Source organism: Zalophus californianus, chromosome 6, assembly GCF_009762305.2.
Source record: "Zalophus californianus isolate mZalCal1 chromosome 6, mZalCal1.pri.v2, whole genome shotgun sequence".
Classification (NCBI taxonomy): domain Eukaryota; kingdom Metazoa; phylum Chordata; class Mammalia; order Carnivora; family Otariidae; genus Zalophus; species Zalophus californianus.
Window position 1 is genome coordinate 28,425,062 of NC_045600.1, and position 20,128 is coordinate 28,445,189.

At 50.1% G+C, this 20,128-nt stretch overlaps 1 protein-coding gene across 6 annotated transcripts in view; it reads left to right on the forward strand.

The window, feature by feature from the left end:
* Positions 1–14,784, forward strand: part of ZFYVE1 (zinc finger FYVE-type containing 1) — a 57,296-nt gene extending 42,512 nt beyond the window's left edge. For 5 of the 6 annotated variants that reach the window (XM_027570923.1, XM_027570925.1, XM_027570924.2 and 2 more), the window contains 8 exons: positions 4,221–4,327; positions 6,331–6,439; positions 6,985–7,082; positions 7,179–7,296; positions 9,023–9,193; positions 9,961–10,141; positions 10,664–10,777; positions 13,182–14,784. In XM_027570923.1, coding sequence (XP_027426724.1) covers positions 4,221–4,327; positions 6,331–6,439; positions 6,985–7,082; positions 7,179–7,296; positions 9,023–9,193; positions 9,961–10,141; positions 10,664–10,777; positions 13,182–13,414 — 1,131 coding nt within the window. In that variant the 3' untranslated portion in view covers positions 13,415–14,784. Of the gene's footprint in view, positions 1–2,647; positions 2,818–4,220; positions 4,328–6,330; positions 6,440–6,984; positions 7,083–7,178; positions 7,297–9,022; positions 9,194–9,960; positions 10,142–10,663; positions 10,778–13,181 lie in introns of all 6 variants that reach the window. The other variant, XM_027570927.1, reaches the window with a different exon arrangement.
* The last annotated feature ends 5,344 nt before the right edge of the window (positions 14,785–20,128 follow it).

Here is a 20,128-nt window from a genome sequence, read left to right on the forward strand (position 1 = left end):
AGGCGCCCATTGCTGCCATTTTTCTGGAGAACTTTCAGAGAAGTGAGCAGGCCACTTGGAACAGAAAGAACCTTGTGCTGCCACGGTTACTGGGCTGCAGTTGTATATTTGCTGGGGAGTGCCATCGCCCCTGATTTCAGCCCTGGTGAACGCATGCCAAATTTGATATGTTCCCTAAGGGCAACTAGTACTTAGGTTATCCTTTCAGTTACCTGTTTAAAAGAAAAAACCCTGGGGCTAAAAATATTCTTTTTTTGGTTTCCCCTATACCTCTTTAGTAGCTTTTACATTCCTTAGTGATCTCTGTTTTCCCTTCCTCTGTTTTCCCATTAGATACATAAGCATCTTTTTTTAAAAAAAGATGTATTTTTATTTATTTTTTTAAAGATTTTATTTATTTATTTGACAGAGACAGACATATCGAGAGAGGGAACACAAGCAGGGGGAGTGGAAGAGGGAGAAGCAGGCTCCCCACTGAGCAGGGAGCCCGATGTGGGGCTCGATCTCAGGGCTCTGGGAACATGACCTGAGCCGAAGGCAGATGCTTAACTATCTGAGCCACCCAGGCACCCTATTTTTATTTTTTTTACACTTGATCTTAGCCAAAAGGCCGAGAAGCAATTATTTTTATTTTTTTAAAGATTTATTTATTTGTCAGAGAGAGCTTGCACGCGCACAAGCAGGGGGAGTGGCAGGCAGAGGGAGAAGCAGGCTCCCCGCTGAGCAGGGAGCCCGATGCCGGACTCATTCCCAGGACCCTGAGATCATGACCTGAGCCGAAGGCAGACGCTTAACCGACTGAGCCACCCAGGCGTCCCAAGATTTATTTATTTTCAGAGAGAGAGAGCCTGCGCCACCCAGGCACCCTGATACACAAGCATCTTTTTGCAGCTAAATATTTGCCCACTGAGTTCAAGCCCCACATTGGGTGTAGAACTTATTAAAATAATAAAATAAAATGTTCACCAGCAAATGCAAGCAGCTGTGATGACCGGTGAGCTATCATGGAAAGGATGGAAAGGAGCGAGACCCCTGCATTACCTGGATTAGGTAGGAGGGTATCTAAGGAAGAAAATAAGAAAATTAGCAGCATAAAAAAAAACAATAAAAATGATGGTTAATAATGGCAGTGAATGTTTTCTGAGCTCTTAATTTATGCCACATGCTCTTCATGTGTACGTTCCATTGATCTTGACCGTGTAATCCGTGAAGACGCCTACTGAGGAAGGTACTCCTAGCAGCCGCTTGTTATAGATGAGGAGATAGAAGCAGAGAGGGGCAGACCCACCAGCGACAAGCTGAAATGACTGGGGGGGGGTCTTGTTTATTTATTTTCTTAAAGATTTTATTTATTTGACAGAGACACACAGCGAGAGAGGGAACACGAGCAGGGGGAGTGGGAGAGGGAGAAGCAGGCTCCCCGCTGAGCAGGGAGCCGGATGCGGGGCTCAATCCCAGGACCCTGGGATCATGACCTGAGCCGAAGGCAGACGCCTAACGACTGAGCCCCCCAGGCGCTCCTTATGTTTTGTTTATGCAGATTGTCCATTCAGTTTCATACTGTACCCATGTCTGCTTTATCTCTATCAAACTTCCTCCCCTAATCTTTCAGTAAATTGATGCATTAGGAAGATAATGCTCTATTTTCCCACCAGCCAGTCCCAGACAGCTATGCACCTGCCTGTTTGAGAAATACAGCCTTAAGAGTTCTCAGTAATTTGGCCAATCAGGGAGCAGCTAGCCTTAAATTTGAGACGGTCTGTGGACATGGGATGAAGCCTGGCACAGAGGCAGGGCCAAGGTGAGGAGGGGAGGGCGGGGTTGGTGTGCACATGGGGCTTGGTGCTGGACCACTTCATTCCAGAGGTCCTAGTTGAGAACCTGTTAGGACCTTGGCTAGGAGCAGTGGAGGATACAAAGGAGATGACTTTCACAGCATGTGTGATCTTGTCTGGGAGGTAATATCCATACAACTGGGCCATAACTTTGCATCATCGCCCAATTACTCAATATGTACTTCAGGTATTGAATATAGCTGGTGTTCAGAGAAGGCAGAGTGTGGTATGTCTAGAGTGGTTGGGAAGGCTTCGTGGAAGAGGTGAGACCAAAAAAAATCCTGGTGGGATAGGTTATTTAGAAGTAGGATGGGGCACCTGGGTGGCACAGTCTGTTAAAGCTTCCAGCTTTTGGTTTCAGCTCAGGTCTTATCTCAGGGTCGTGAGATCGGGCCCTGCATGGGGCTCTGAGCTCAGCGCTGAATCTGCTTGAGTTTCTCTCTCTCCCTTACCCTCTGCCCCTCCACACCCACCCTTGCGCGTGTGCTCTCACATAAATAAATCAACCTTAAAAAAAAAGGGGGCGCCTGGGTGGCTCAGTCCTTAAGCGTCTGCCTTTGGCTTGGGTCATGATCCCAGGGTCCCGGGATCGAGCCCCGCATCGGGCTCCCTGCTCGGCGGGAAGCCTGCTTCTCCCTCTCCCACTCCCCCTGCTTGTGTTCCCTCTCGCTGTGTCTCTCTCAAATAAATAAATGAAATCTTAAAAGAAAAAAAAAAAGGACAGAGGAGGGCAGTGTAGGCTAGTGAGTGATTCTACTTTTGATTATTATTAATATTCATATTTAAATTAATTTGTGTCCTCTCTCTCAAAGCTCAGTGTTTTCCTAGGTTACTCCTCACAAAATACCCCTAAGAGGACAGGACTTATATATATTATTTGTCAGACCTTTTTTGTTGGTCTGAGTCAAGGATTGCGACCTGCTCGGCCATGGCTGGCAGATCCCAAGTGTGATCCACGCAGAAGCTGTTGGAACGTGCCTGGGTGAGTCATGCACCCTCACTTTGACACACTCCTTGCCACTCCTCCTGTCTTACACCTGACCTGACTCAACATTGACTCCAGGTGCCTTTGTCAGCACTTGAGTTTGCAACTTGGGATATTATGATTTCACTGAGAAAAGGAAAAGGAACTTTAACAAGTTCCCATTAAGTGAAATTCCCTTCAGAGCTTGAGAACCTAGGTTTAAAACCAAATCTGCCCTTTTCCCAAATCTGCTCTTAAATTTTCTTTTTCTTTTTTTAAAGATTTTATTTATTTATTTTAGAGAGAGAGAGCACAGCAGGTGGAGAGTCAGAGGCAGAGGGAGAAGCAGACTCCCCGCTGAGCAGGGAGCCCGATGCGGGACTCGATCCCAGGACCCTGGGGCCATGACCTGAGCCGAAGGCAGACAGCCAACCGGCTGAGCCACCCAGGCACCCCTCCTCTTAGATTTTCTTTTGCCTTTTTACTAAAGGAAGTAACATCTTGTCTTTTTGTTGTAGGCCACTTTTCCCCCTGAATAGTGCGTGGCTGCCTCAGAACGGGAGATTGAAACTTGGAAGCTGGGAGCTGCATGCATATGATGATTTTTAAAGCCTGAAAAGGCCATTTCTGTTGAATTTATATAACTTTTCCCCACTGCATATGAGTAAGGGCCTGGGGGGAAGAAATCAGCCTGAAGGATACTTTGTGTGTAAAGTAGTGAGTGAAAACAGAGGACTAGACGTGGAAGCTACCTTTCAACATAAAATTTTCAGTTTGCTTTTGCAAAGACTTTATCTTTCTTCTCGGCATTTATTTTGGCCATTTGCTGTGTTTTAGGTTACTGTTGTTGATAAAAGCCTGCCAAACACTACAATAATTCTTCCTTGTTTTTTGGCTGATGACTTTTTTTCTACATCAAGCTAGTTCTGTGGCCTAGTAAACTCCAAAAGAGCGCCCGTGGTTAGAACTGGGATGGAAGCCCAGGGAACTCCCAGCTCACCACTTAGCTCTGCCTCTCTCTGACTTAAAGACCGAGGCCTCTTCTCGGGTCTCCGTTTCTTGGTTCCAGCTTCAAAGGATGAAATGGGCATGAGTCAGTATCTGTGGTGGTTTTGCATGAAAGACTGAGTGTGTGAGATGTTTGTAACTTCCAGGGTAATTAAGAGAGCACAGTAACATTGCTGGTTCCTTCTGACCTCCGGGGGAATGGGCTGGTTCTTCTGAGGTTTCCTGTGGCAAGGATGGGTGCAGGTTGGGCCAAGAAGGTAAGGAGCCGAAGTCATTGGGTTGCCTCTTCCAGCAGTGGGGACTGTAAGAAGTAAGCCAGTGACGAGGGGAACTTAGAAAGGCAAGTGGCGGAAGGGCCAGAGCGTGGGGCTCTCTGCCAAGTGCCTTCATGTGTCGCCTTCCCTCCTCGGCAGGCACTGAGTGACCGCTTCAGCGGTGAGATTCCCGATGACCAGATGGCACACAGCTCCTTTTTCCCAGATGAATACTTCACCTGCTCCTCCTTGTGCCTCAGCTGTGGGTAAGTGAGGCTGGCCATCTCGGGCAAAGAGACACAGACTTCAGACTTCAGCGTGCGTGCAGGTCCCCTAGGGTCTGGTTAAATTCCAGATTCTGAATTAAGGGTGGGTTGGGGTTTGAGAAGGTGTATTTCCAGCAAGTTCCCAGGTGAATCCCGGTGGTCGGGGGACCACACTTTGAGGTTGTAAGGGATTCTAGGATACATGGCTGTGAAGAGTCCTCTGACGAGTCCGAACTGGTTTAGATGTGAAATTGGCTGGCTTCTGGCTTGGACAGGTTTTTACTACAGAAAACATTAGGTTGCTTTGTTTTTCTACGTTTCTCCTCCCAAGGCTTTTCGTTGTAGTCGTTCCGCTTGCTTATTAACTCACATTTGCCAGCCTTGTGTGTACAAAGCTCTGTGGTAGTAGGTGTCAGTCCTGGTTGATTCTTTTCACTGTGAGGGCAGACTCTGAGAGCACATTAGAATTCTCCAGGGAGCTTTCAAAGTTGTCAAGGCCTCGACCTCACCTCCAAGGATGCTCACTTAACAGAGCTGGGGTGGGGCCCTTCGTGTTGGTGCGTTTGAAGGGGTCCTCAGATGATTCTGATGTGTTGAGAACATTGAGTTAGGGCAGTGCTCCTCAAACTGTAATCTGTGTGTGCAGCACCTTGGGGTTTTGTTAGAATGCAAATTCTGCATCAGCGGCCTGGGTGAGATTGTGCATTTCTGACAAGCTCCCGGGTGTTGTGGTGCTGCCCCGTCTGTTGACCGCACTTTGTTCCAGGGGTCTTGGAGCCGCGATTCTCACATTTGGTCATTCGTCAGAAAAACCCGATGGACATGTTAAAATACGTTGTTGGGCCTTGCCCCCCCAGTTTCTGATTCAGTAGGTCTGATGTAGGGCCTGAGAATTTGCATTTCTGATAAGCTCCCAGGTAATGCTGATGTTTCTGATTGGGGCCACACTTTGAGGATCCCTGGATTAATTTGAGCTGTTGACGGCTATTAAATCACAGTCTGGTGACTTGTCTGATAGAGCTCAGGGGACTTGAATGCAGTGTGTCGGTGAGATCACAGTCTCTGGGTCCCCACCCCGCCGTCCTCTTCACCATCGAATTGTCTTCACACCCGTCAGGACCACTGCCCCACATCCTCCACGTGTATCCCTCTAGAGGAGGAGACCTGAGCCTTTTGTTGTGAACGGTCTTTCTGCGTTGAACCCTGTATGCAGGCTACCTGCTGGGCACTGAACTGCCACCACCTTGGCTCTGAATCTGTAAAAAGGATTTGCTTTTAGATTATACGGTCTGGGCCGGGGAGAGCTAAGGATTATGGTGGAGAGGAAAGCGGGATGTTAGTTGCCAGTGTGACTTACCTTCCTTTTTGTTTACCCCATAGCCCAGCATGAGGGGCTTAGGTTCTGTTGGATCATCACTTTTCCATTCTGACAGCCTCACCAGGGTTTCCAGAGCTTTCCCTTCTATCATGGTGAAATTCTAAAGTCCTGTTCTCTTGTTTTTGCGTTGTCAGGATGGCAGAGCTCACTGTTCGTTTGGAAGGTTTTCTTGTTCAGCCTAAGCCTCCTTTTAATGCATTGCCAAATTTTGGAGGTTGGTTTTTGTTTTACATCTTGGCAGCCTGTTCTGGTTAAACTTCCCATTTTGTGCTTTTTTGGATTTTGGGGTTTCCTGAGTGCCATTCAGGTTTTATCTCCTGTCGGGGCGGTGTCTTCTGGCTCCTCCGTTCCTTCTGTGGGACCGTCCACGTGGGTTTTCCAGGAAGAGAGTCCTCCCTCTCTTCTCCTTTCTCTGCACACAAGGGTAACAGTGGCCTCACTTCTGTAGTGCTGTTGAGTCTCGTATCAGAGAGGCATGTGGATTTCTGAGACACACACGGCACCCTCTGTGCTCAGGATTCGGGGCCCAGTTCATAACCCTGGGTCCGGCTCAGGGTCCCACTCCCCCGTGTAAGTGCCGGGGCTCCTTTAGCCACCTCACTGTCAGCTTTTGGGCTTCACTCAGGGCTGGATGTAAGAACAGCATGAATCATGGGAAAGAAGGAGTCCCTCATGAAGCCAAGAGCCGCTGCAGATACTCCCACCAGTATGACAACCGAGTTTATACCTGCAAGGTGAGTGCTCTGCTCTGGCAGCTGGCTTGCTGTTCCTGCTCTGCTTTTGGGAAAGACTAGGGGACCACCCTTTGCTGCGTCCCGAAGTATTTGATGTTTAAATCAGTATCTCTGGGACTTCTCCCCAGCTCTAACCAGAGGAGCTCCCATGCCTCTGTTGCTGGGGGCCCCTTGGTTTATTTATTTATTTACTGATTTATCTCCCAGCCTGTTTTCCCTCATTCTGTTGAGCTTTGTATGCCAGGGGCATATACACTGACTGTTCATTCTTCAGAGCAGGAGTGCTCTGCAGGAACCCAGTCTAATGGATTTTCGGTGGCGGGTGTAAATTACAGCTCCGTTTTGGGGCCTGGGATGGGTACACATTCAGTTGGTGATCTTTTAGGGCACTGGCTTTTTTAGAGAAACAACCCTTCCCCTGATGCGCTGAACTCAGGGTCTGCAAACCCTGATACGGTTTGTGGGGAGGGGGCTGGCCAGGGACACGAAGCGGCCAGGGGCTCTGGTGTACAGAAAAGAAGCTGGCAGAGTGCTCCATGTTTCAGGCGTGTTATGAGAGAGGCAAGGAGGTCAGCGTAGTGCCCAAGACATCTGCTTCCACGGACTCCCCCTGGATGGGTCTCGCAAAATATGCCTGGTCTGGGTGAGTTTAAATGGCGACGATGTAGCTGAGGGTTGTCGGTGTGTCGGTCTGCCAGGCACCTGGCCCGGTAACAGTATCTCTTCACTTTGCTTGTAGGTATGTGATCGAATGTCCCAACTGCGGCGTGGTCTACCGTAGCCGGCAGTACTGGTTCGGGAACCAGGATCCTGTGGATACGGTAGTCCGGACGGAGATTGTGCACGTGTGGCCTGGAGTAAGAGCGGCTTCGTTTTTCCTCTTGTATCGTTCAGTTATTCGTGTGTGGGGAGAATGGAACTTGGATAGCATTAAGGTTCACCTTGAATTTTAATATAATGGTGGTTTAGGGAGGCAGGATCTGGAGGGCCTTTCTTGTCCTAGACCCTTAATTATTTTCATTTCTTCTCGCCTGAATATTAGAAGCACAACTTTAAATAAACTAAATGTTGATCTATTGTTATACTGCCTTAGCAAATAAGATATTTTTTCATATTCTCATTTCCACATGCATGTGTGTATAGATGCAGTTATAATTTATGTGCCATTTACCTGCTTTTTCTCATACCTCCGTTTTACTTCCACATTGCTTCCACTTTTCATGATTCTCCTTTGTAGTCACTGGAACATTCTGTCTCATGTTCTGGTTTGATTCTCCATCCCCTTCTTTTTGAACATTCATGCTGTTTATGATTTTTCTTTTATTATCAAAATGCTATAGTGACATTCTTTATGTGTGAAAGCCTCTGCTCTGGGAAATTCTCTTGCACTGTATTCTAAGAAGGGGGATTTCTATCGACCCTTATTATTTTTTAATTTGACTTTTGAATTCAAGATGTTGGAAAAACAAATCTGTTTGGAGGCAGTGATGCGCTCTCGTTCTTACCAGTAAATCACAACACGCCCCAAACCTTGTCTCTTCGCAGAAAAAAGACGAGTGATTTTCTCAAAGGGACTTACCTTACTTGGTGCTGTTCCCCTTGCTGGGTGACTCCTAAAGGTACCGGTCAGCCCCACAGGCCTACCTGCAGAGCCGTCTTGAGCTTTCTGGGGTCCTATAGCTCCCATAAAACTGAAGATTTCCTTCTTGTTTGTTCTTCTCTCCAGTTTCCAGTCCCACCAAAATGTGTTCCTGTGGTATGGTCTCATTTCCGGAGCCCACCCTCTGGGCACGATGGGCCGGGCCATCCTGTCCCAAACACTTAATGTGGTCTTGACTTTCTCACTACACCTTTTCTGACTAATGTCTTTTGTTTTTGGATCTGGGTTCTTTCTTGTGAATGCCGCTGTCTGCATGGTAAGATCTGTTCCAAGAAAGCAGTGATATCATCGTTCCCTTTTAGGCCACGTTCCTCGTGGTCCTTGGGATTAGGGGATACAGGTCCCTCCCCTTCTGTTCGTTCACTCAGTCATTATTGTCAGCCCAAGTATTGGTTGAGTACTTTGTGCCCAGAATTGAACCTGATACTTTAAAAATACAAGAATGAAAAAGGTAGGTTATTTTCAGAGAGCTCAGTCTAATAGCGAGTCAAATACATAAACAGGTACTGTCTTTACACATGGAAACAGGATTCTTAACAATGTACAGGTATTAGAGGAAGCCAAGAGGAAGGGCTCCTAACCCAGCCTGGGGTGGGGTGGGGGGCTTCCCGAAGGAGGTGCTCTTTACTCGAATATCTCCTGGATTGCACATCTTGCTAATGGGCAGGTAAGGCCTGAATTGAACAGTTGTGCACCAAGTCCTGTGGTTGCCTTGAGGGAATAAGTCAGTAATGACTGGTTGGGTGTGATACTGCCTAGAAGCCGGAGGCATTCTTGATTTGTTCCCACTCTTCTCTGCCAGGGAGTTTGTGGTTTCTGAGTTGGCCATTGATGAGTCTACAACTCACCTGAGACCCCGTCTCCCTCCTTTGCCTTTACTCCCTTCGCTCGGAGCATGATGGGAGCCTGCATTTTCATTTCAGACTGATGGATTTCTGAAGGACAACAATAATGCTGCCCAGCGCCTCTTGGACGGGATGAACTTCATGGCTCAGTCAGTGTCTGAGCTTAGCCTTGGGCCCACCAAGGCTGTGACTTCCTGGCTGACAGACCAGATTGCTCCTGCATACTGGAGGCCCAACTCCCAGATCCTGGTATGGTGCGGCAGGACGCCCCTGCATCCCTGGCGTGGCCCCTTCTGCTGGTGCCATTTTGCCCTGTCCTAAGCTTGCTCTGTGAGGGAGGCATGGGATTTCTCTTTCAGTCAGGTTCATTCCCAGAGCATTAGAAAGGGTGAGGCACATGAGGCAGCCATGTTCTCTTGCCCATTGATTTCTCTTTGTCTTACTCTGCGGTTATTCTTTTTGGTGGATTATAGTTTCTTTGCCTCCAAGGGCTAGTTCTTATCGGTCAGATGTCTGAGGTGGTAGATAACAGAATCTGGAGGAAAAGGGGCATTTAGAGGTCATGTGGCTTGATGCATAAATCTCTGCCCACAGCAAGGGAGCCCCCAGCTTTGGCCCACACACTTTGGGACAGGAAGCTTGCTCCTCACCCCCTTCCCAAAGGCTCTTTTGAGAAGCCATGGGAAAAGAAATGAATTCTCATAGTTTTTTTTTTTTTTTTTTTTCCTCATTGGTCTTCTTGCTAGACTTAGCAGAGTCCTTTCTGAGGACGCTGTGACTCAGCCAGGTAGATTTGAGGTGGCTTTCTAGGCACGTCTCAGAGGAGAAAATGGGTCACAGCTGGGCCTCCGTGGGTGTGCTCTGTGTGACTGGAGGTCCCAGGTTCTCTCCATTACTGCTGTCGGGGTCCTGCTGTTCTCAGTGGTCCTGGGGTCCTCTGCTTGGGTCTCGCTGGCTTTCTCGGCTGGTAGAAACGAATAATATCTGCCTCTCTGTTTGTTTTGGGCTTGGAACAGAGCTGCAACAAGTGCGCTACATCCTTTAAAGATAACGACACCAAGCATCACTGCCGGGCCTGCGGGGAGGGCTTCTGTGACAGCTGTTCGTCCAAGACCCGGCCTGTGCCGGAGCGGGGCTGGGGCCCTGCGCCTGTGCGGGTGTGTGACAACTGCTATGAAGCCAGGAATGTCCAGTTAGGTAACGTGGGGCCCAGGAGCTGCGGCGGGGTGGGGGTGGGGGGCCTCTGTCCTTGGCGCAGTGGACTCCCACATGCCTCGCCCCGTTCCAATCCCATCACTGTAACGATGGCAGCTGCCTGCCTGGCCCTGGCCGGCGTCCTCTAAGCTCTTTGTTAACAGAGTCCTAGGGGTGCGAGTCCTGGGGGTGGGGGGTTCACCCTGTCCTATGTTTACCAGACATGGCTTAGACTGGGTCTTCTTCCTGGAGAAGGTTCTTGGTCATGCTCCTAGAACCTTTCTGGCTTACCCTGAAAGGAAGGTTATAAAACAGCTCCAGAGGGTTGAGGCCAAGGACTACCAGAGCTCACTTGGTGTCAGGGTCTGACCTGCCTCACAGCCCAGACCCTTGTGGTCATTGCAGGGCAGGAAGCACAGTGGTATCCTGGGAGAAGAATCCAGAAGCGCTCTGCGGTTGCCCCCTGAGTTTTCCACTGGGGAAATGACTAAGAGGTGATGGCTTTTCCTTTCTTGCTGTCTACAGATGTGACTGAGGCACAGGCTGACGATGAAGGCGGGACGCTGATTGCACGGAAGGTGGGCGAGGCCGTGCAGAGCACTTTGGGAGCCGTGGTGACAGCCATTGACATACCACTAGGTGGGTGTAGTATATGTGGGATGAGGGGTTTCAGAGTGCCCCGGGCTGTCACTGTGTCAGGGGCTTGCTGACCTAGATTGAGCTGGGCAGCAAGGCGTTGACTGAAAATTTACGTTTGCTTGCTTCTGAACCTTAGTGGTTTCGTGTTTAATCCTGGAGGCCATCTCTTACACCATCCATTGCTGCATAACAAACTACCTAAAAATGTAAAGACTTGAAACAACCGCCATTTTTTTTTCAAGATTTTTATTTATTTAACAGAGAGAGAGAAAGAGCACAAGTAGGCAGAGTGGCAGGCAGAGGGAGAGGGAGAAGCAGGCTCTCTGCTGAGCAGGGAGCCCAACGTGGGACTCGATCCCAGGACCCTGGGATCATGTCCTGAGCTGAAGGCAGCCAGTTAGCCGACTGAGCCACCTGGGCGTCCCTGCCACCATTTTTTTTTTTAATTAATTTATTTGACAGAGAGAGACACAGTGAGAGAGGGAACACAAGCAGGGGGAGTGGGAGAGGGAGAAGCAGGCCTCCCACCGAGCAGGGAGCCCGACGTGGGGCCTGATCCCAGGACCCTGGGATCATGACCTGAACCGAAAGCAGACGCTTAACGACTGAGCTTCCCAGGTGCCATGAAACAACCGCCATTTTATCATGTCTCACAACTTTGAGTCAGGAAGGGTAATTATTCCGGTCTAGGTGGCATTGCCTGGAGTTACCACCTGATACTCCAATATGGCAGCCTGACCTGTCCTGAGGGGCCAAGCCAACCTTGCTTACATGCTGGGCACTTTGGCAGGGCTGCCTGGAAGGCTGGGCTTGGTAGACCCCATCTCCGTGTGTTCTCCAGGCCTCTCTACATGGTTTCTCCAGGGGTCGTTGGACTTCTTACATGGGGGCTCAGGACTCTTAAGAGCCAATATCCCAAGAGATAGGAGGTAGAAGCCACCAGTGTCTTGAAGGTCTGGGCCTGGAAGTGGTACCTCGGCCGTAGACTCCTGTAGTCACAAAGCCTGCCTGGATTTGAGGGAGGGGGCAGGAGTGTCAGAGAGTTTGTGGCTGTCTTTAATCGACCACACCAGCCAAGCCAAGCTGTTACTCATTAAGGATTTAAGATCCTTATTCACCTCCAGTTGTGAGGGGTACTTGTAACTAGGAGGATCAGAGGGAGGGGAAGGGAAACCCTCCAGTGTGTGTGTGTGGAAGGCTTAGGCACGGTTGGCTGGGCCTGGGGTGTTTCTGCCCATTGCAAGGGAGTGACTGAAGGTTCCTGGGTGGGTGGTGGTGGAAATCACTTGGATCTGATTTACCGTCCTTGTGGCTCAGAGGTGAGCAGATGATAAGCTTTTGACTCAAGGAATAGATTTGGTAGGAATAGATTTGCCCAGGCTTGAAGCTCAGGTTGCATCCGCTCTCAGGGCTGCCTGGGAGAAGTGGCGCTGCCCTCGGCACAGAGAGCCCGCCACCTCTGCTCACCAACGGCTCACCTGCGCAGTGCTCACTGGCTGTTGGGTCCCAGGTCAGTGTGTCAGACATGTCACGTTATTTCTTGTAATCCCCGTAACCGCTCTTGAATGTGGGTTGTTGAAGAGGAGGAAGCCAAGGCCCTGAGAAGTTAGGTAACTTCTCTCGATCCTGCAGCCACTAATTAGCACGTGCTCAGTGGAACAGGGATTTGAATGAAGAGATATCCTGACTCCCAGAGTCTGGGCTTCTTTATCATTATTCCAGTGGTTCTTTTTTTAATTTCTTTTTTTATTTTAATTTTTTTTAAAGATTTTTATTTGAGAGAGAAAGAATGAGAGCACGAGAGCGAAGAGGGCCAAAGGGAGAAGCAGACTCCCTGCTGAGCAGGGAGCCCAATGTGGGACTTGATCCCAGGACTCCAGGATCATGACCTGAGCCAAAGGCAGTCGCTTAACCAACTGAGCCACCCAGGCGCCCAGTGGTTCTTTTTTTTTAAAGATTTTATTTATTTATGTGAGAGAGAGAGAGAGAGCGCAAGCACAAGCAAGGGGGGAGGCAGAGGGAGAGAGAGGGAGAAGCAGACCTTCCGCAGAGCAGGGAGCCTGGATCCCAGACCCCGGGATCATGACGTGAGCCGAAGGCAGATGCCTAATGACTGAGCCACCCAGGTGGCCGGCCCCAGTGGTGCCTAATGCAGCTGCGCTTCAGGATCACCTTTGAGCTCAGTAGATAATGCAGATCTCAAGGCCTGGGCCGCAGCTCCAGATCTTCTGACCTGCATGGTGCGGGGCGCAGGCCAGGGCTATGTGTGTTTTAAAAGCTCTGTAGGTGAGGGGTGCCGGCGTGGCTCTGTAGGCGGGCGCGTGGGCCGTAGTTGGGTAGTCTCTTGGGGAAGAGCCTGACGGTGCCCTCTTGCCCCGGGGGCCTCGGTGTTGTCTCGCCGCAGGGCTGGTGAAGGACGCGGCCAGGCCGGCGTACTGGGTGCCTGACCACGAGATCCTGCACTGCCACAGCTGCCGGAAGGAGTTCAGCATCAAGCTTTCCAAGCACCACTGCCGGGCCTGCGGACAGGGCTTCTGTGACGAGTGCTCCCATGACCGCCGGGCTGTCCCCTCGCGAGGCTGGGACCATCCTGTCCGAGTCTGCTTTAACTGCAATAAAAAGCCCGGTGACCTTTAACCCCAGCTCCCTCTCCGCATCCTTCACAATTCCTTAGGTTCTCAGGGTTAGAAACAGAAGTCTCATTGAGGTCGGCCCTCCTCCCGGGCACCTGTCACGGTGTGTGTCCTCTACTCCCGGGGCCACTTTCCTGGGGCGGGGGGGTGCAGGTGGCCAGCCGGGGCGAGCCTGGCGGCCGGCCCGAAGGTGTGAACCCCTCAGCGCAGGGGTCCAGGCAGCTTCCCGCAAAGGGGAATGAACCTGAATCCGTTGCGTTTATTTCAGTTAAAAATAATAAAGATATAAATATACATGTAGATACATCTGAAGGGAACGTGGAGCATATTCAGGCTGCTGCTGGCTCTGAAGACTTATAAGTCTATCCCCAGCATGGGGACAAGGTGGCCACGGCTGCAGATCTTCCCCACAGAACAGAGCCAGGTACAGAGCCACTGTGTCGCTAGTCACCTTTTGCTTCTTCTCTGTGAGCCTTTGAAGCCTCTCCTTTCCTTGCCTTTTCCCAGGTACCTCTTGCTTCGAATGGCCTGAAAGGAATCTCCGGGGGCCCCCTGGGGTTGGATCCCTACTCTAGGCCTCAGCCGATGTCAGTCATCAGAGACTACCCAACTTAGTGTGCAGGTCACCGGCGTGGGTGGAGGGTAAGGGGTAGGGTCCTTGGCCCTGAGTACTGGGGAGAGCACGGGAGGAAATGGGCCTTCCCCAGCGGGGTTTCCTACTTCGTGATGCTTCTTTGTCCACTTGGCTTTCCCAGAGGCTGCACCCTGCTCCTAAATAGAGCACCTGCTTCCTTCCCCCCCACCCCTGCGAGCCCACCATCTGCTTCTGAGTGTTGCACTAGGATTTTTATTGCTTATTTTGAAGTGTCTTAATTCTTTGTACCCTGATACATGCCCCCTCTGGCTATTGGAGGGGTGATACAAGAATCTTCCAGGGAAACAGTGCACCGAATGGACTGTTAGTTGTTTTAAATATATATAAATATTTCAACGGATCATTAAGAAAAAAATTCTCTCTCTGGTTCTTGCAAGAGAAGTCAAGTGAACTTTTGTTTCTCACCAAGAGCCAGGACATCCATCTCTCGTGACTGGAAAGAGACTGTTGTGCTGAAACCCTGTCATCGGGACGGATTTTATCTTCAGTGGCCAAACACGAAGAATGAAGTGCGACCTAGTTCTTGACAGAGCTGGTGGGTGGGCCGAGCTTCAGGGAGGGACGTGGCAGGCACTCCCGGCATGAGTCAGTGTGACGGGAGCCCTGGCACGTGCTGGTCCTCGTCAGACCTGCGTCCTGTGGCCTTCCGTGGCCCAGTGACTCAGACCCTACTCTCGGACTGTGTATTCTCCAATTCGCCATGATAAACGAATCTTCCTGCTGAACACGGACTGTGCTCTTTCCTTTAACCTCCTCAATAGACCGGGCCTCTTTCTAGTCGATAGGAAAGCAGCTGGTGGCTTTCAGAGGATAAGCCAAGCAAGAGGCACGCTTCTGGGGTAATATTTGACCTTTAATACCTATTACTCTAATAAGAACTTAGAAAAAAGCAGAGCTAAATAATCACAAAACTGTGATAGGGGTTTTCATCTCACGATGGGCTGTTTTCCCTCAGCTTTTAGACAGATCGCCGCCTCCAGCTGTTTGCTAACAGGGAACTTGGTGGCTATTCCTTTAGAGAGGGTACTAACGGACGCTCACAGAACTTTCTGGTGGTGAGGGCTCCACGCGTGCTCCCTGGCCATGCCACGGTCCTGCACTTGGGCAGTTCATCAGAGCTTTCCCCAGCGGGCGGCCACTGGCCGTGGGGTGGGGGAGCCACGTCAGCCCGGCCCCGAGTAGGGCCACCTGTGTCAGACGCAGCGGGGGCCACTGCCTGGTGACTTGTGTGCTCGGCTTCGCGCGGGTAGCTGTGGGGCCTCAGTCCACGGGGAGTCCTCTCTCACGGAACAGTCTAGGTGATGCTACTGACCTAGGGAAAGGCTGGAGAAAACTTTTCTACCTTTTTATCTGTCGCTTCCCTCTTCATTCCCTTGCCCTGCCTTCTCTGTTCACCTCCCGTGTCCGTCCTTCACAGTCTCCTCCTCCTCCTCGTGGGCACGGACACTCTTGTCTTTGTCCTTACCCTTACCCTTGACTTTACCTGTTCTGCTGCCATCCCTTTCATCCTTACCCCTGCTTTTTGGGTGAGTGGAGCAGGGGGGTGTATGGTGGTGGCCCTTTGTCCTGTTGTCGTGCGGGGGTGGCCCTGAGCACGCGTCTGCCAGGCCACACAGGAGTGATGCAGAACACTCTTCTGCACGCCCTTCCTTACGCTGGTCAGACCAGGAGAGTAAAGGAAGAGAACCGACCCAGTGTTGAAGTAATAGAAGGTTCGCTTTTCTTCTTCTCTACCTCCAATCCCAGCCTCAGCCGAAGGGGTGAAAACCAGCTAAACTCAGGATGAAAATGGCTGAAACTATTAAACTATCATAATACAAATTTCCACTTGATAAATCTTCTGAACCTGAACATATAATGAACCAACGTCCAGATAAATAGGACATAATTGCAACCCCAGAAACTGCCCACCCGCCAGCCCCCACCCAGAGAGCCCACTATCCTGACATCTAATAGTGCAGATTAGTTCCCCCACCCTTTAGGGGGTGGCTGCATAAAGGCTTTAATAAATTTCTAGTTTGGGGCACCTGGCTGGCTCATTCGGAAGAGTGTGCAACTCTTGATCTCAGGGTCGCGAGTTTGAGCCCCATGTTGGGCATAGATTACTTAAAACATATTTCCAGTTTGAGAGACTTGCTCTGAGGTGGGGATCACTGGTGAAGCCCTTGGAGAGCTGGGATGGAAGGCTTCAGCTGTGGCTGAGAACCACACGGTCTCCTGAGCAACAGGACCCAGGGGTACCCTTCCACATCCGTTGGGTTTCGCTCTGCTGGTTTGACTTCCCAATACACGGGTGCCAGTTAACGCCAGGGACTGTGCTGGGACTAAATATGGTTGATATTCTAACAACCACACTGGAAGGGAGGGAGTGGTGTTCGTGTTTTATAGCTGAAGACACTGGCTCAAAGAGGTTTGGAAGCCCAGCGTCGCTTGGCCAGTGAGACTTGAAGCTGGGGGTTTGATTCCAGGCGGGCCTGAAAAGCCTCAGTGCCTTCTGCGCTCCGCCGCCCTGTGTCCCCTGCCCAGGTAGAGCTTAAATTTCCTTCTTCCTCCTTGGGTTGTGAATTCTGCATTTTCAGATAAGAGAAAAAGGTACCTGCTATATTGTATCAGGAGGACTTAGCTTTACATCTGCTCGTCATGGTAAAGGAGAGCACTACTTCCCTTTCATAAAACATCACACAGAAACTGGCTTACAGATTAAGCAAGTTGATCTGGCTTGTACTATTGGAGCTCAGCTTCTGGTTGTAAAAAAATGGTAATTTTCCCCACTATATTTGCGTTTTCAATTTCAGAATTTCCATCAACCAGGGGGAGAAAACTGAACCCATAATGGCAGCCCGTAACTCTTACCACCGATGGGGTTCGTTTTAGAATCTTGAGTTCTGCCTTCTGTTAAATTACACCTGGTGCAACTTTTTCCTTTTTTGTGTACCTGGGACACTCAGACTTGTGAGCACTGAAGCACAGATGGTACGGGGTATATGGAGTTAGAGAAGGTAATTTAGGGATATGCTCGTATGACCGACGCCATCTTTGAAACTGCCACTTATAGACCACAGCATGTCTTTCTGGGTCTGGTGGAATTTGGCAGAGTCCACCAGCCCATAATGCCAATACTGGGTGACTTCATCCACTGCTGTGGTTTCAGCTGCCACCTTATCCTTAACTCCAGCCTGAATCACTCTCGAGGCTCTGGCTCCTCTGGCCCTAGACATCTCGCTTCCATTTCCCAGACACCATGTCACCTCAGTTTAGGCAGCCCTGGGCTATTGGCAGCATTTATTTCTGGGTGCCTTTGCTCGGATTGTGGCTTCTGCAGAGAAAGTCGTTTTTGCTATAGCTGCTCTTAATTCAGATGAAGCCAAGAGTGCAAGCGGGTGGGGGGCAGGAACAAACCAGGAGATGGAACAGAGACAGGCCAACCAGTCCAGAGGTCACTTGTGGGGGACAGAGATGGCTGGTCTTGAGGAAAGAGGACAGAAGGGAGAATGAGGTTGAACTGAACCCAGACCTTAAACTTCCAGGGTTAAATAAAAAGTCCCATTCTGTCAAGCCCAAGGGGCCTAAGAGATCTCAGAGTTGAGCGGGAGACGCTTCTGGCTCTTCCACTTATTAGAAGACCTGGGCCAGTCGCTTTTTTTTCTTCAGTATCTTGGAGTGACTGTCACCTACTTCAAAGGATTGTAATGAAAAGGCGATGATGCTGGCAAAGCTAAGCTTTCTGGAGGTTTCTGAGACTTAACAGTGGGACTTTGACAGATGGAAAGGAGGGGAGTCCGGCTTGCTCAGAGGCCCAGGTGAGGGAGAATCTTGAAACATTTGTGTCCTGAGACCAGGCAGGAGGTGGAGATGGGGCAAAAGGGGCAAGGCGCACATGACCCAATCTTGAGGCCACACATTCTGAGGCACAAGAAGCCACTGAACGCAGGGACCCAGGAAGATCGCTCCCGTGGCAGGGGCCACGCAGTGGGTAGCTTGGAGAGGCAGACAGGAAAGGGCCCAGACGCAGCAGCATGCACAGAATGAAGGGGAGACCGAGTTTGGCCTGCAGTTGTTTTCAGAGATGGTTGTGGAAAATTTCGGCCAGGACAGATCTAGGGCTAACAGATAAGTGGGGCTAACTTGGTCTAAAGGACACTTCTGGGGACCCAGTGGGGGACACCAAGGAGGCTGTCCGCCCTCCTGAGCACATCGGGCTGGCTGAATTCTAAGGTGGCTACACAGCAGGATGGTGTGAAGCAAGTGTTTATCTTGTGGGCATTTGTGATCCCCACCGCTAAGCAGAGCCGCCGTCCTCTCGGCCGCTTACAGGGCGACACACCAGCAAGCACCATGTATCATCACAGCGTGGTGCTGCATCCCATCGCCTGGTCATCTCCACCTCTTGTCACCGGGGAACAGGGCAAAATGCCCTAATAGATGTGCAGGTGAAGAGAAAAAAAATACTTCATCCAGACTGTGGGACATTATGTTAAGAAGCAAACAGACCATAATGTTTAATTTCTTAGCTAAGTTTGACTTTTCATACAACCTATACCAGATGTTAGAAGTGACTGCTAACCAGAGATCGAGAACAAATTTGCTAAGTGTAGAATTTTTAAAGAACCACTCCCTCCCTTCTTTTTAAAAAGCCTAGGGGAAATGGAAAACGATTCTTTGACAACTGTGTCTGCCTAACAAGGAACTTGGGCCAGGACACAGGTGTTGTTTAGAAGGTATATGGGGACAGGGCCATCATGTCAGAACTCACCACTATTCTCCTGAGTAGTCCTGTTGTCTCCACTGCTTGGGGAGGGATCAAAGTTGGACAGGGTAGCCACCCATGGGCTCTCAGCTCCATAGGAACAATACAGAACTGTGGGGGAAACTGCGTTAGATGGCCAGTACCAGCAATTTTAAATTGCAGGTCCTGTAATGAACTTATATATTGTGATAACCTAGAACTTGTGGGGACAAAAGTGAGTGTTCATGGCTCAGCAGTTCTGCTTGTGTGTGGGGCAGGGACACACCACCAAAGTTGATCCAAGACTCTGCAGTGACAGTGGCCACCTGGACCCTTCAGTTATGTAGGTGTTTCCTGAGACCTCTGTGCAGGTCAGTATGCCAGGGACAGGGGCCAAATCTAAATGACTAAACACCTACGAATCTTACCATTGCTGAGGACCAGAAAAGTGCATTTACCTGGTGATTTCAAGATCATGGGCTGTTAGCGCTATACACGTGCACTGGCACCAGGCCACTTCCTGACTTCTCCACAGCACTTGCCGTGATAACATGAGTGTCATCAGCGACTGGAGGAGCCTGAGCAGCAGGGAACGTGGTCTCAAGTTTCTCCGCTGAACAGGCCTGAGATCTGAGCAAGTCAGTGTCTCTGTGCCCAGATTTCCCCACCTGTAAAGGGATGCTAATAATTTTTACATTATTCCAGCTGTGCCACCTTTATGGGTTGTTAGAAGGATCAAGTAAGATGGGGGAAAGTTCTTTATAAAATGTGAGGCACTAAAAATATTTGCTGTAACATGTAGCTCATCTATCAGATGACCAATCTGATGGTCTCATTATTTTTGTTTTTGGATTTGGTTCTTGTACTAGGGTTCTGGCAGGAAACAGAATTAACTACCACTCAAGGGAGTAACTGAAGAGTTTAACTGGCAAAGTTCCTGGGCTAACAACAGTGAGGTGCAGTTACGAGGAGATCTGCAGGGACGAATGGAGAAGCTGCTGGAACCCAGAGAGTGCGCTATTCCAACAGGGGCTGCGGCCTTGGGTGGAGGGACACAGCCACAGCCCCCCACAGCCCAGCCAGAGGGGGACCAGGGAGCTCACCGTTGTAGTCCCTACAGTCAGCTTCTTGGGGCATGCACAGAGCAGGCGGGAAAGGGCACGGCGGGTCTGGAGGGCCAGGTGAAAGCTCTCTAGCGAAGCCATTAAAGCCGATCTGTCTATACCCCGTACCCACGATCTGAGTAGACGTTACTGCAGCTGGTTCGTTGCTATAGCGGACAAGCCATCAATCATGATCTTCTAAATCGTTAACAGAAGCGACAAAACATGCATGGT